A 15,121-nucleotide genomic window follows, 5' to 3' on the forward strand; every position below is an offset into this window, starting at 1 on the left:
CATAATCGTTTTAGAAATTACTTTTTAAAATACTATGGCAACACTTCGGGCTCATCTTAATATCAAACATTACTAGTAATATTGAGTTTCTCAATAGGAGATTCAACATATTTGATGTGCTTAATCGTAAACTAAGTATGTTTAGCAACAAAAGCAACTAATTGTGATTTATGGAATACATTTGTCTGATGTATCAAGTGGCTTTCTTAAACGTTGGATTACTCGGCCATTTAAAATTACATATCAATTAGCTACTGTAATTATTTACTGACGCTGATGTCGATCTATTACATGAAAACTACCCGTTATTATATTAGCTTGAATATAGGAACTTATAGTAAAACAACCTTTATCCAAGTAACATATTGAATTTTTATGACAATAGGCCTAATCTCAATACTTTCAACTAATAGATATTATAAATAATATCGTATTTTGAAACAACTTCAAAATAAAATAATACAATATCACAATTCACTTCAATAACCATCACTAGTTTGAAATCTAAAAGCTACCGTATTACTAGATCAGCTACAGTATCACTATCGTTATTGAACTACATCATCTAGATCCTAAATATAATTTATTCTAAAGGCATAAATTATTATCTATAAATGTATAAAGTTTGGTGTTACACGTTACAAACGAGATTCTCTCACTCCTTCGAGTTTCACAGACTTTGCATTCGCTAAAATTAATTTAAAAAAGTTGAGTAATTCATAGCATTTGCAAAAACCAATACTTTCATTTGTTACGAAATTATAAAATGAATAGAAATAGAACTAGAAGTATCAAAAACAGGAGTTTTAAATAAAGATTGATAGGTCTTACACTAGTTAAACTTATTCAAATTAATGATTGTGTCTATTCTAAAGCAGTTGATTCTGCTTATTTTTATGATTTATTAACTACGATAAATTCAACCAAACATGAAAAATCTTTGTAAAATACTTAACAATGTTTTTTTTTAATTAGAAAACGTGATTCCTAATAATCTATAATATCAAATTAGATTAAAAAGCTATAAAAATAGAGGATTGAAAAGTAATTTTTTTCTGAAAAAAATCGATTACGATTTTAAATCCTTTACTGATGATTCCTAAATGAATTTGAGTGTATGGGTAATGAGATGATGCAAAAATGTTCGGTTTGAACGGGACTTTCTATTTAATCTTCCTGTAATGTCAATAGATGAATGAATGTATAATCTTAAAATTGGTGTTTAATTCATACGTATGTATTTTATGTAAATCTATAGATCATATTTCAACCATTCAATGCACAATCATACAGCAAACAATTCAATTATATAAGTTGTCAAGGCACCTCATTTTACTAGCACCGAATAAACAGTTATTCATTACACGAATGTTTGAACTTGAAAAATGCACTAGTGTGATAAAAGTGATAGATTTCTCACTTAAGATATAAATTCATGAGGAACTGTAATATAATAAGTACTGAAATGCCATGAATAATTTCATAAGTAACTTTCAGAAAGACAAATCACAAGTTTGAAATTAAGTACCAAATGTAATTATAAGTAAGGGGAAAACAAATACAGATTTATACTTTTTCTTAGATGGTGAACTGAATTTGGTTGCACTTTATTGGACGGTTATTCCTTATCGTTGTGGTCATGTTATGCGGACATACTGTACTTTTTTGAGAGTGCTTCGAATTACACTGCCATAAATAATAGGATAGTAAATAACTAGCCGTCTTTATTTATACACATATTTCATATGCCACATAACACATATTATACTCCTAGAGTTTAGAACTCCGATTCCTAGTATAAAATTAATGACTGTCGATTTAGCACACATTTGATGTGAAGTGCAGTATGAAAATTCTCAACAACCGTTAACAGTTACAATAGTGGTAAACAAAATTTTATAAAGACAAATATTAGTTACTACTTGCAATAGTATTGTAAAAATGCTTAACAAAAATATTAGTTGATATGAGAGGTGTATTCAACTATTAAACATAAAATGAGTTGGTAGCCGTAGTTTAACTAGGCTATTAAAAATATATTATATCCTATTAATTTAAATGAGATTCAATTAAACCTATCTAGTTATAAAATTTGAGTTCTTAACTGCAAAATAACTCTTCAATCAACCAACCAACATAAGTCAGAAGCTGGAGTTAGACTTCCTTGTGTAACCTATTCAATTAAAGGGAATGTAATTGAACTAATATAGATAGGAAAAAAGGTTGATTCATCAACAATACGAGCACGTGATCAGCAACAGGTAATAATGACAAAATTACATTATCTTCCTTGAAGTTGAATCGTAGCAAAAAAATATTGACTCTGTGAGGTCGAACCGGAGACCTTCAGATCCAACACGATGAATGCACAGGGTGAATTGACCATTTGATAGGACTTTTCTCATGCGTCGACTATGTTTGGTAAAATAAATAAATTAGTTCAATGATTAAAACTAGAACTGATTGATTGATAAAAAATAAAGTAATCCTATAACCATCAATGGTAAATTCAGAATGTTAATACAAAATGTCAAGTTGATCAATTTGGATGTGATGTTGACGTGTCAAACAACATATCCCTAATTTTCCTGTACTAAAACCAGTAATTATACAATATAGTATAATAGGGATAGTTATGAAAAATATTCATAAACATAAAAGCGAGTAAGTAGCCTTAGACTAGGGTAGGCCATTGAATGATTGATAATACATTCCAACATGTTAAATAATAATAGGTACATGATGACAACACTAATCTCTATGAACTATCAACGATTGAACCAGTAGAACCAGTCCTCATCTAAGAAACGAAAGCTTGAATACTAATGACTGAATGGTCTTCAATGGAGTTTAGCATCGTTGCTAGATTAGCTTTTGCTAAGTGAGGAATGCTGATAATACGAAATAAGCTTGGAGTGATTGAGCGAGGTGCTACGATTAATTATTGTCTTGTTGCTCGTCCTCTTCATGAGTAAGAGAAAAAGCGAACTGGTCTTGTGGTCAGCCAGTCTCGTCTGGCTCGTCTCCCGATTTGAAATTGCCGCCATTTTCACAGCCTGGCACTTTGTCTCTCAGCTCGATCGCCAGTTTATAGCCGAGCTCGGGACGTCGGTCTCTGCCCTCCACCATCGCTTTCACCTTTCAACATTCCGATGAAAAAGCTTTAAAAAATGGAGCACAAGTCTGAAGCAATGTAAATAAGAAGTTTCACATGCTCCGTCTCATAAAGCAAATGAATCTTGAATTAGAAAAATCCATTTCTGGCAGATTTTATCAATATTGAACTGTTTGAAATGTTAAAATATATGATTTGTAATTTGCTGGAGAATAAATAATTATGCTAAAATAAGATTTGCTGGAAAAGTTTTTTTTACAATCTCATGATAAGTTATTAAGCGACTACCTATGTTTAGAGTAGGCTAAATCAAGACAAATATATTTATGTATATTCTTCTCTGATCTAAAATTTCTTCACAAATGCTTGTAAATTACAGTATTACAACTCATTTTATAATTGCACATATACACTCTTGATTCGGAAGGAATAGAGGCAGATAATGATTTACTGTAACAGCAAACACTAGTTTCTTGTTATCTATTAAAATAAGTGTTTGCAACTATTGAATTCCTTTTATTCAATAAAGATATCTCTTCACCTTTGCTTATAGGTAGAAGAGGGGATAATTAGTGCGATGATGAGATGATTAGGCCCAGAGTTTAGTAGGTTCATTGGGAAATGATTTACAGAATGGAGCAATGAAGCAGGAAAATGCACTCTTATAATAGACATTTAAAAAAAAATCCCCGTTTCCTTGCACCACCCATAACATGCTGTTAACTCCGAATGAGAGCACATCTTTCCAATTTAATATATAAAAATGAAGAGGTACTTTTGGATAAATGTCATTCCATTAGAAATCAAATAGTTTTATGAATTTATTCGTGAAAATTACATTATTTAAAGTTTCTCTGCACCATTTGTTTCACAAACTGACACTTAGGGCCGGTTTCCGAGCTCGGGATTTGACTAAGTTCTAGACTTTAAACAGCTGGAGTAAGAGAATTGGCTTTCGGAAACGGGGCGTAGTCGTAGTCATTGTCAAAGTCACGTTTGAATTAAATTTCAAGAAACTAGAAAATTGAACCAAAATAAAATAAAGAGAAAATAGTGTAAAGTTTCAGCTATTTTGAATTATTTAGAAATGTTTGATTTCGTCAAGGAAAAATGTTTCCAATTATAGAAATGAGAAAATAAAAACTGCGACTTCGCCCCGTTTTGGAAAGCTAATTTTCTGACTCCAGCTGTTTAGAGTCTAGAACTTAGCTAAATGCCGTGCTCGGAAACCGGCCCTTAGTGGACCTGGTCTCTAGCGATTAAATAGAGTTTACCTGATTTGAGTTGACAATCACACAATGTTTTTCGGTAAGTGCATTCTTAGTTTTCTCAATGTCGAGTAGATCAACTCCTCGGCAGCAATCTTCAACTAGTACTGTTCTGTAGCCAATGTTGAGCGCATCAAGAGCTGTAGCACCTAAATAAACAATTATTAAACATACAACATCATAACAGGCAATAATCGAATACATAGTTAATGATTCTTGATAATGGCAATAAACATAAATAAACATAGTTGTTATAGTTGAATGACTATTGAATTAACAATAATTGCATTTTTCATTGTAAATAAAAATTGGGAGGCTAATTTTCTAATTTTACGGGTTTTAATCACCATCTAGTAGGGGTTCGAATTCAATCAATCAATTTTTATTCCAATCAACACAATACAATATACATAAAAGAAATCAAACCACAAAAAAATCACAAGCAAAAATAAAATTACAATTAAATTAAAATATTATAATTAAATCTTGTTTCAGGAAACTAGGCCTTTCTTATTCAGTTAGAACATATCTTCAACTTATTATTCACATTCAATTGATGCTAAACTACATTTGATTTCAACAAATCACAGTACTTACTGTACTGCCAATTATAGAAAAAACATCAATGGTAAAAATAATAGAATATATTTGTTGAAAACTAAAGACATTTCAGAATTCAGATGAATATTGGTTTTGGATTATAAATATAATTCGAATTATCAATTTTAGCTTTTATGTATTGTTATCAGCTTACAATAATGTTTGAACATTTCAGTAAACAAAATTATTTAGATAACAATTTCTCGAATATTCATGTATCCGTCCTTTGAAATTTCTCTTATACTCTAACACTAAATTAATTTTATTTATTCTTGTATTTTCTTCTGTGAGAAGTTGTGTATATTTTTGGTTTCAAAATTTTATAAAATATCTTGATTAATTCAATGTGCAGTGATAATTGAGTGTAATATTCAACTATAGTTTGGTGTTTTAATTCTTCTAAATTCAAAATTTCCAACGTATATAATATATATTTTTGGACGAAAATTGAACTTGAACGTTTTACAGTGGAAACGTAACCTATTTTTTCGAACATGTTATTTATTATCAAAATTTGGGAATGGAATAGTTTTGGGCCAAACCTGTTGTCCCTTCCTAATCATATTTATATAATTTGTGATTGTATCTACGAATAAATAAAAATTTGGGAATGGAATAGTTTTGGGCCAAGCCTGTTGTCCCTTCCTAATCATATTTATATAATTTGTGATTGTATCTACGAATAAATAAATAAATAATCCTTGCCCATTGAAAGGATTTCCAAATTAATTAGGTTCATTTACATTTATATAATATCAGCATAATTCTTCTCTCTGCCAGATGGATACAGCATTAATTTGAAACTAATCATTATAATCGTAGTCTTTATTAATTATAAGCAGAGTTCATATTGTGGTTGAACTTACCAACACACACATCGTAGGCTAAGCCGCAGACATAGATGTCAGTAATGCCCCTTTCTTCCAATTGGTCTACTAGGTTCGTTTTTGTTATTTTCTTATTATCCCAAAATACTGAATATGAGTCAACCTCGGGATTTGTACCTTTGCATACTTTGACGGAGTTGTCCACTATCTATAACAAATGCAAATAAGACCCTTTTACAATTCTAATGAAATATCCAAATTACAAAAAATAAACAATGAATGCTTTTCACTTAATATGTCTGTTCATAGTTTGACTTATGTTATAGCTTCCTAAGTTATGACAATATTGCAGTTCATGATAGAAGCAAGATGTCTATTGTTTAATATGGCAATCCGATGGATGCAACATATTTTATTCTAGGGTACTTGAACCATTAAATTCTGTGAAAACAAGGTAAAATTTTCAGTATTTCTTAGAAGGCATTTTATTTTAAAAAAATTAAACCCCATCAAATAGTCCATGAAATGAGCCATGTTGACTTTTCATTCAATGATTCAATAAGATCAGTAATTTGGGAAAAATGTTGTTGCAAATACCTTGAGATCTTTGTGAAGTTCTGCCCCCCAAGAGTCCTGCACACAGTGGCGTGGCCACAGCCTCTGATTCATCAACGGTGGACCTTCAAAGATCACTGTGTCGTACGTTTGTGCATCCTCAGCTGAAACCTAAAAATATCAATTATAAAACAATTCAGATATAACAATGACTGTTAGGTATTATAATATATATTAAAACTTGAAATGTGCAATATTCATTGTTTGAATTCCATTCAAGTTATTGAAATAGTGATTAAATAGGAAGCTTAAAATTATGTAATGATGCTATCTGGCAGAATATTAAGACATAAAAGAGAAAATATACTCGATATATTCAACAATAGACTTTTATTATAAATTCATAATTGGTTGCATTGTTTTATTTTATAAAATCAAAATCGTATAATTCTAAAACAGACTAAACGATGTCATATCCTACACCACACGGGATTAGACAATATAATTATTATTAAACTATTTAAGGCTATAAGCAATAAGTATTTTTCCGTAATAGTAGTGTTGATATTGTGGTTGGAAAAAATACTTGTAGTTGTCACAAATATTTGTTTATTAGAATAATGATGAACTAGGTTGGTTATTACCGGTTCACCAATATCAATGTCCAATTAACTCATATTGATGAATAGTACACATTTTTTTATGATTGCCGTTGACGATGTGGGTTCGAGTGGGGAGATTAATATTTTTATTGATTTGCAAATGCATAAAACAATTTAGAAATACATTCTCCTAAAAAAATATACTCAAACCTACCGCGCTAGAAGAGTGAACTTTCCGTTGCGATATGTTATCAATGAAAGATACATGATCGGTGGGGTGCCAGTCAAGCGAGTAGAAGACTGTATCAAAGTTAACTGTATCCAATAGTTTATTGATTGGTTCAATCACCTGAAATACAATCCATAAGTATTCAATGACATTTAACATTATAGAATTAGTTTATAAGAAATGCAAAGTCGAAATTTTATTTAAAACCCAGATAGTGATTTAAAATTAATGAAATGTTACTGCAAAATTGTATGAAGGAATAAGATATCAGTTGAAACCATCATAAACCTTTCATAATTATTGATAATATCAAGATGTTAAATTCGAATTGATCATGTCAAAGTAGAAACAGAAAAAAAGTTAGATCAAGCATAGATTGTAAATAAGTTACCTCAAGAGGATTTTGTTGAGCTGAGCACCTACTTATATTCAACGTCCCTGATATGAAGTCGTTTTGAACATCAACAACCAAGAAAACACTAACTGGTCTCACAATCTGAAATTATAAATAATTTTATATTATATTATCTATTTATGAATTTTATTTTTCATTATTCTTAGATACTCAAATATGGTACTGTATTTCTTCTACTGAGATATTAAGAATTACTTCCATTAACTTGAAATTACAGTAAAAGAGTGTGCAATTTTTTATTGTTGGTGAGATTTTTTTGAGCCCCACCTTCTGAGTGACTGACAATAGTATTGAAAAAATACAAAATGTTATGAAAAATGTGGTCAATTCTTTATTAGTTTGATTTGGGATCTTTGGTTTCTTTTGGAAATTCTACATTTTCAGTCAATGTTAACAATTTTAGTTGAATCTTACCGTTTTAATCCAGTGATTCCAGCAAAATACAAACTCTTCTCTATCTAAAAGATCATCCTGAAATAAACAAAGAACAATAATTTTGATTACATAATTGATATTGTTTTAATGATCAATAAATCTTATCTCAACAATGAGTGTTTAAATTTTATCAGCATCAGCAAACATTTATTTCAACAAAAATAGTTGATAATGTTGTCATTCCACTTTTAGAATATTAGAAACAAATTTGGTCAAAAGAATGCTCCGATTTATTAGCTCAATATGGAAGATCATTAATTAGATGCCCAATGCAATGGACGCATTAACTGTACTGTTCTAAAAAACTGGAATCAAGAAAGATATTGATTTGATTTCAATTACAGAGTTGATTTATTACAATAAATTTTATGATATTAAATGAGATGACTACCAAGGTTGACGTTGACATTAATATTACTGACCAAAGGTTAGAGAATAACGTAGTTATTATTTGAATATAGCTTTTTCGTTTAATTTAATGTTTTATGGAAAATAGCTGAAAATATTTCATTTTCATGAGCTTGAGAATTTATCATTGACCAGCTCCATATTTTTTTTATACGATTGATAAATGCTAAATAAAATTTACTTTCAATAATGAATGACAAAATATCCTAAATGTTTTAATATTCAGGGTTATTGAAGAGAGTAGTCAGAATCTCACACGAACATACCAACATCAAACCGAATTCATTCCATTGACAATTTTTTGAAACCAATTTATACTAGAATTGAGTTGAACATTGAAACGCTGACTGAACAGTACAAAGTGGCAATGCATGTTTGTAGGAGTTGAATGAGCAGCATTCAAACATTACAAAAGCACGTTTAATGGTTGAATCGATGCGCTTAAATCGAATTTCGATAGAGTGAACAACATTGAATAGGAATGATTGAATTATTCTCTCAATTGATAGTAATTGTAAATCGGAAAGACCTGATACGTTTGATAGATGAACGCCCTATCGAATCTTCGTTGTTAGAAACACCTATCTTTCAAATAATTTCACAGGAATAATATTTAGGCTACACTGATATAGAACAATACAGTTCATATGAAACATATAAATAGTTACAAATGATGTGTCATTAGAACTAGCTGTATTATAATGAGTTGTGGATTTTAATTTTGTTCACTTGAAAAAATTTGCACTTTAATTCAATTTCTACGCGAGGAAAGTTTTAAAGTTTGTTTATTCCATAGAATAATGTAGAATTGATATGAACTTTAAACATCATTAACTTTATCATTACAATAGAAACTTGATTGGAATCAGCTATCATTCAGAATAAGGCCGCTGTTCACAATGATACCAGCCTTCCCTTAACATTTGACATTTAGGAAACTTATTTCGAACTGAAAGTGAGGAGGTTGGCATGCTGTGAAAGAATGAAGCCTGTAAATAATGATAAGGGAACAAATGCACTGACTTTCTGCTCTCTACTAGAAGAAGAAGCAGGAACTCCATGGAAGTGTTGAACTGGAGCTCTATTATTAGCGCTTTTATGTGGATTGGTTTTGTACATGCAACCCAGATACCTACCTTTTGTAACAGGCCTCAACTTCATGATAATGGTGTCGGAATTGATTTATGTTGGCTGAAGAGCCGATGGAATAGTGTTCAGCTCGGATTTTATTTGTTTCGAAAGGTGTTGAGGTAACCTGTACTGCAATCTCAGTATGGCGCAGGTTGCAAATCGGGGTCAGAAACTCTATTGGAGGTTTAGGTCAGGTTGGGTTATAACTGAAGGAAATAGCAAAACCGAAAGTTAACCTGCCCAAGAAAATCAAATATTTATGTTGGATGAAATTGGATTTGTCTTATAGTTTTTGGAATAAAGATGGGTATTTCTGAATCAAGAGTTTGGTGAATTAGATGCTGTATTGCAGAGGAGTTACAGAGCCTCTATTGTAGGTGCTTTCAGAATAACGTACATTTTACATGTATTGACTATAAATTTTACAGTATCAATAGATGATTTGATTTTGATTTGATGAGTTGTTGTAATTTTTTCAGTTGTTTCCAAGATCACTGGACGAAGTTGTTGCTCAAACTCCTTTTCTTCCATTCAACTCTGATAGTAATTTGCATAATTTTTCAAGGTCACTTTGTATGTGATTTCATTTATTGCAATTTAGCAATATGTTATAAATATTATATATAGTAGGAATTAAAGATGTTTTGACTCAGGAAATTACTTTGCTCATTCAAAGAGCACACTACACAGTGTGGAGAATTGACGTCCAAACTTCATAGAGCATTATAACATCAAATGTATTTTCCATTATACCAATTCATCTTTCAATAAATACTGAAAATATGAAGCGTCATGTTACATAAGTAATGCAATTCCCCGGATTTATCTAGTTTTTCAGAATTTCGTGATCCATTAGTTACAGCATTGCCTTATAAAAATTTCACACATATATTTTTACTCTTACGGCAACAGATACTTGAAGCAAAATCATATTAATAAAAACAACATTAGTAAGTTTCTCTAAAAAAGATCATTCAAAATTGTCTTGTCCCAAAAACTGTATTCATGACATATTTATTGAAATAAATAAGTTGGGTGGTAGTGTTTATATTATTGAGGGATGACGGGTGAATATTTTTGGCGCTGTAGGTATACAGAGAAAATGAATTTTTCCAGATTACCTTGTTGGCGTCAAAAATGTTGAAAACTTCATCCAGCTGATCCTTCTCCAGGCTATAGATTTTCCCACGATCACTTCTGAACAGAGCGCGACATATGCATTCGAACTCTCCTTTATTGAGATATCCATCTCTGAAAAATATACAATAACTATAAAATATCAAACTTGATAGCATTGCATTTTATAAAACTACATATTGATATACCTATACAATAAATAACTGTATTGGTATATTGTACGGTCAGCTGAGTAAAATTAATTTATTTCAACAAGGAAAACCACCGTAATTAAGTCCAATAATAGTCTACAATTTTCGAATAATATTTATGCGGTAATTTGTTTAACTTAGCTTGCACTAAAGAAGTGCGACTGCAAGTATTGTAATATAAAAGGAAGTTGGAGTATACTATAATATACAAGTTTCATGACATTGAAAAGTTAATATCAAAACTTATGAGCAATTGTGAAAATGTAGATATAGAATGTGAATTATGCTGTAAGAGAGTTAAATTAGAGATGGATACATAGTGAAACACTTCTAGAACACATTGATAACTGTATTTGACTAATACAGGTATTTGAAAGTTATAATATTGATTGTCTTTTTGAAATCGTAATGAATAAGTTATATGCTAAAGTTTTTAATCCGAGACAATACATTTTTTACCCATCTTAGTAGTACATCCCTAAATTCTGGCCATTTGATTGCCACAAGATATGCAATATTTTTTGTGATTCCCGAATTATCTATCGAGGGAATAAAAATATTCAATTATGTGTTTTAGTGACAAACTTGGTTCTATACAGTCGAAATTGATCAGGGCGCAAGTTTTAGCTCCAACTTTTTTTCTAACAACAGAAAAGTTTCTAAACAATCGCATGCGACATGCAAGGGTAGCTGACATTATACCGACACCATTGCAAGTACACCTCAACATGTTCCTACTAGCTGATTATAACAACAGAAATTTTACGGCAAAATAATGAGTAAGTCTTGAGCCGTTTTAGTACATCATTTGCGCTAATAGCTATCTTGAATATTTCTCACTTTTATGTGGAAGTATGACTTTGAATAATTCCGTTCCAAAATAGAACAGCTGCCAAGTTTCTCCTCATTCGCATAGTTGCTAAACTATTAGCATGCAATATAGGGTGGTGGTGATGATGATGATGGGTTGACGAGTTGTGTGTTGTTGAACAAGTTTTAATGAGTAACGCCATGGGGCATTTTCACACCATGCATATATAGACTGACATTGGTGCACGTAGATAAAGAGGTGGAATTTAAGGGTCGAAGCGCATGTAAGTTTTGTCATATTTTTTGAGTTCTGTCAAAATTAATGGTGTCTTAGTTTCTTACTCTGGATTGATTAATTAGACCTAAATGAAACTAATACCAAGAGTAAAACTTACTCTTCTATAATTATTGAGAGTGAATCACTTCATTGGATGAGAACCTAAAATACCTTGACCTCTTATATTCCAAAATTCAGATTTTATTAGGCCTAAATTGCGATTAATTGTGAAAATACGTTTTTCAGACTTGACAATTTTATATTTATTCATCTAAAAGTCTAGAAGAAGCACTGTCAACCAAAAACAGAGAAATTGACCTTCAAAAAGAATTGAATTGACCCTCAAAAAAGTATACCATACAAACAAAAGTAAGAGCGTTTTTTCAAGCTTACAATCTTATCTTCAAGTGCAGTATAGAGATACAACTTTTTCAACTCATTCATTTTACTTAATTGTATTTTAGGCTCATTCATTTTACTTCATTGTATTTTATCATATTGGGACACCATTGGGTCGCCATAGATTGGCGGCATAATGTAAAGCACGCTGGGACACTAGCGAAATACCAAGATTGGCTGCCGGGCTGGTGACTCGAGTGAGACACCAGCCAAAATCTGGTATTTAGCCGTTTTTTTTTGCCAAGACTCAAAGGCTACTGTTTGGTGGTCATTTTTGTATAGCTTATTTTGTGTAATTCGTGCTTATTACCACACACCATTTAAATGTAATAAATAATGTAAAATGTATATTGTCAGCGCCACACTTATACTCGCTGTATAGTGTATACAATACGGGCGGAGTAAAGGCGAATGGTGGCATAGCCGACATCCCCACTCTTGCGATTGACGACATTTGTAGCCTACGCACTTGGCTAGAGTGTGGAAGTGTCATAGCAACCTCTCATAGGAGCTCTTTTCATAGTTACTTTGGAGGTCGTTCCTCCCTCCGTCAATGGAGTACTTGATCTCCCAGCCACGGAAGCTGGTTCTCATGGTGAACGGAAAAACCACCAACCAGGGGGAACAATAGCACATGTGATGACTGTGTGACTCCGTCCCTGGAACTATTCTGGCTTATGGCAGTACGGCTGGGTGAAGGCTCCAGGCTATGGGAGGTTCATGGTTCGACCGAGTCACCTGAATTCTCCGTCTCTGGGAGTAGCTGGGCACAGTGAAGGCTGTCCAGGTTTCCTAGTGAGAGACCCTGAGAATCAGGGTACTCCTGTCTCTGAAAGTATCGACATGCGAAATACCTATGTGCCAGAATGTGGGATTTGGGTAGCGCCTCCGTCTCTGGAAGTAGCATCTTAGCATGTCGAAAATCCCCTCTTATGGGTGCTTCTTTCAAAAACACTTGCGTCCCCTTTTGGGCGCCTGTGTGGAAGTGAAAGCGCCCACCTTGGAGACGTATACAATTGGGGGCTAGGAGTATTTTTCTTGTCCTGTAGACGAGAGGATACGTCCGGGCCCCGACCAGGCCCACGTACCGCCGGAACTGCACAGTGCCCCGACCGAGGTGCACGGTCAATTGGGGTGGTTCCACTGCAGTGCTGGCTAAACTCCTCTATAATACTCGCCTACCGACTTGGCAGTGCCTGTCGGTAGTAGCTCGCGAGTCACACCTCATGGGATATGCAAACAGCAGGTGCCCACTTGGAGGTGGGACGTTAACGTGTGGCGTCGCGGCCAGAAACCTGTCATAGGAACCGGTTAGCTTTTATATCTTACTAACAAGGAAAACACTGGATGAGAACAAAGAAACATAACATGAAAAAATATCAGACGAGGAAATTTGTATAGTGATCTAAAGCAATTTTTTCTTATAAATATGCTACATGCACCAGCTAAAAACTGATTATGCTTTGAGAGGTGCGGATATTCCAGCAATTTACTTTATTTTGAGGTTATGAATTGAATGAGATTATGTCGTTTTTCCTCATCAATTGACTACAGTTGTCAGTCTTTTATACATAATCTATAAAAAAAGCTATTTAACTAGGTAGGTAGTTATCAACAAATCAAAACCGGATCATGTGTAAGAAAAATAAAATAATACCGGTTCTGACATGCAACAAGACCGTTCGTAGACAGACCTACCTATCAAATTTGAAGTGTATCAATGAAGAATGATTTTTCAAGTTTATAAACTGGGCAACAAACGTGATGAATATCAATAATTTACCAGAAATTTTTACTTACCCATCCTTATCAAAAGCAGAGAAACACGCATCCATGTCTTCTGGTATTTCACTTTCAAAACTCATAACAAAAGAATAAAAAACCGATAACAACTGAACAAAACATATAATTAAAAATCCTTCAATTAACTATTAGAATAACATGACATTCCTGTATAACTAGGAACTACAAGTATTTCTTCTGAGATAGAATTTAGCACACCAACGTTGATAATCAATACCTTCCTAGCAGCAGAATTGAAATAGCAAAATGCCAAGATTCCAACACCGACAAGCACACTGGTGGTTTTCAAAGCGATGCTCCGACTGTGGCGCTCCCAGTGTTCGGTTCTTGAACTACATCTGTCAAAGTAGTATCGAAGTGGTCAAAAAATCGATAGATGGAGTTGAACGACAATCGATAGATCACCATTAATTGGCGGAAATTTGAATTAATTTCGCTCTCAATGCTTTTCCATAATACATAATTTTATAGCTGCCGGTATTTCAATTTCAACAGAAATTATATTGACGAAAAATATAAAAACCAAGAACAATAGACTCCACCATTAACCTCTCTGTAGAAGTACTATCATAAAACGCTGTGCAATTTCCTAATATTAGATTTCTCCTACGGTAAAGATTGAGAAAGCAGGAAGATATTGGAAAAAAACTAGAAACACAAAGATTAAAAAAAAAAACTAGAATTTTCTATTTTTCAATAAAATTCTTCTATTGTTTGTAACATGTTCCTGTTTGAAATAAAATACTATCATCTGTCAGATATTAACTTTTATAATAATATAGGTCTATAACTTATTTATGATTTTTTCATAAGGCCTACTGTTTTGAAGAACAATATAAAACAAAGAGTTAATTATGTAATTCCCTCAACATAATATTTTGTCCTTATAAATAATCAATATTCATAAATCTTGAATAAG

The 15,121-nt window shown here is 32.3% G+C and overlaps 1 protein-coding gene across 1 annotated transcript; it reads right to left on the minus strand.

The window, feature by feature from the left end:
* Positions 1–563: 563 nt before the first annotated feature.
* LOC111058939 (nicotinamidase) lies at positions 564–14,503 on the minus strand. The gene is made up of 9 exons (XM_022346526.2): positions 14,200–14,503; positions 10,707–10,836; positions 8,026–8,082; positions 7,588–7,692; positions 7,182–7,316; positions 6,408–6,536; positions 5,850–6,018; positions 4,390–4,532; positions 564–3,138 (listed from the first exon to the last, which is right to left on the minus strand). Exons 1-9 carry the CDS (start codon positions 14,262–14,264, stop codon positions 3,001–3,003), a joined length of 1,071 nt encoding a protein of 356 aa, XP_022202218.1. The 5' UTR covers positions 14,265–14,503; the 3' UTR covers positions 564–3,000.
* Positions 14,504–15,121: the final 618 nt, after the last annotated feature.

This window comes from Nilaparvata lugens, chromosome 7 (genome assembly GCF_014356525.2).
Source record: "Nilaparvata lugens isolate BPH chromosome 7, ASM1435652v1, whole genome shotgun sequence".
Classification (NCBI taxonomy): Eukaryota; Metazoa; Arthropoda; class Insecta; order Hemiptera; family Delphacidae; genus Nilaparvata; species Nilaparvata lugens.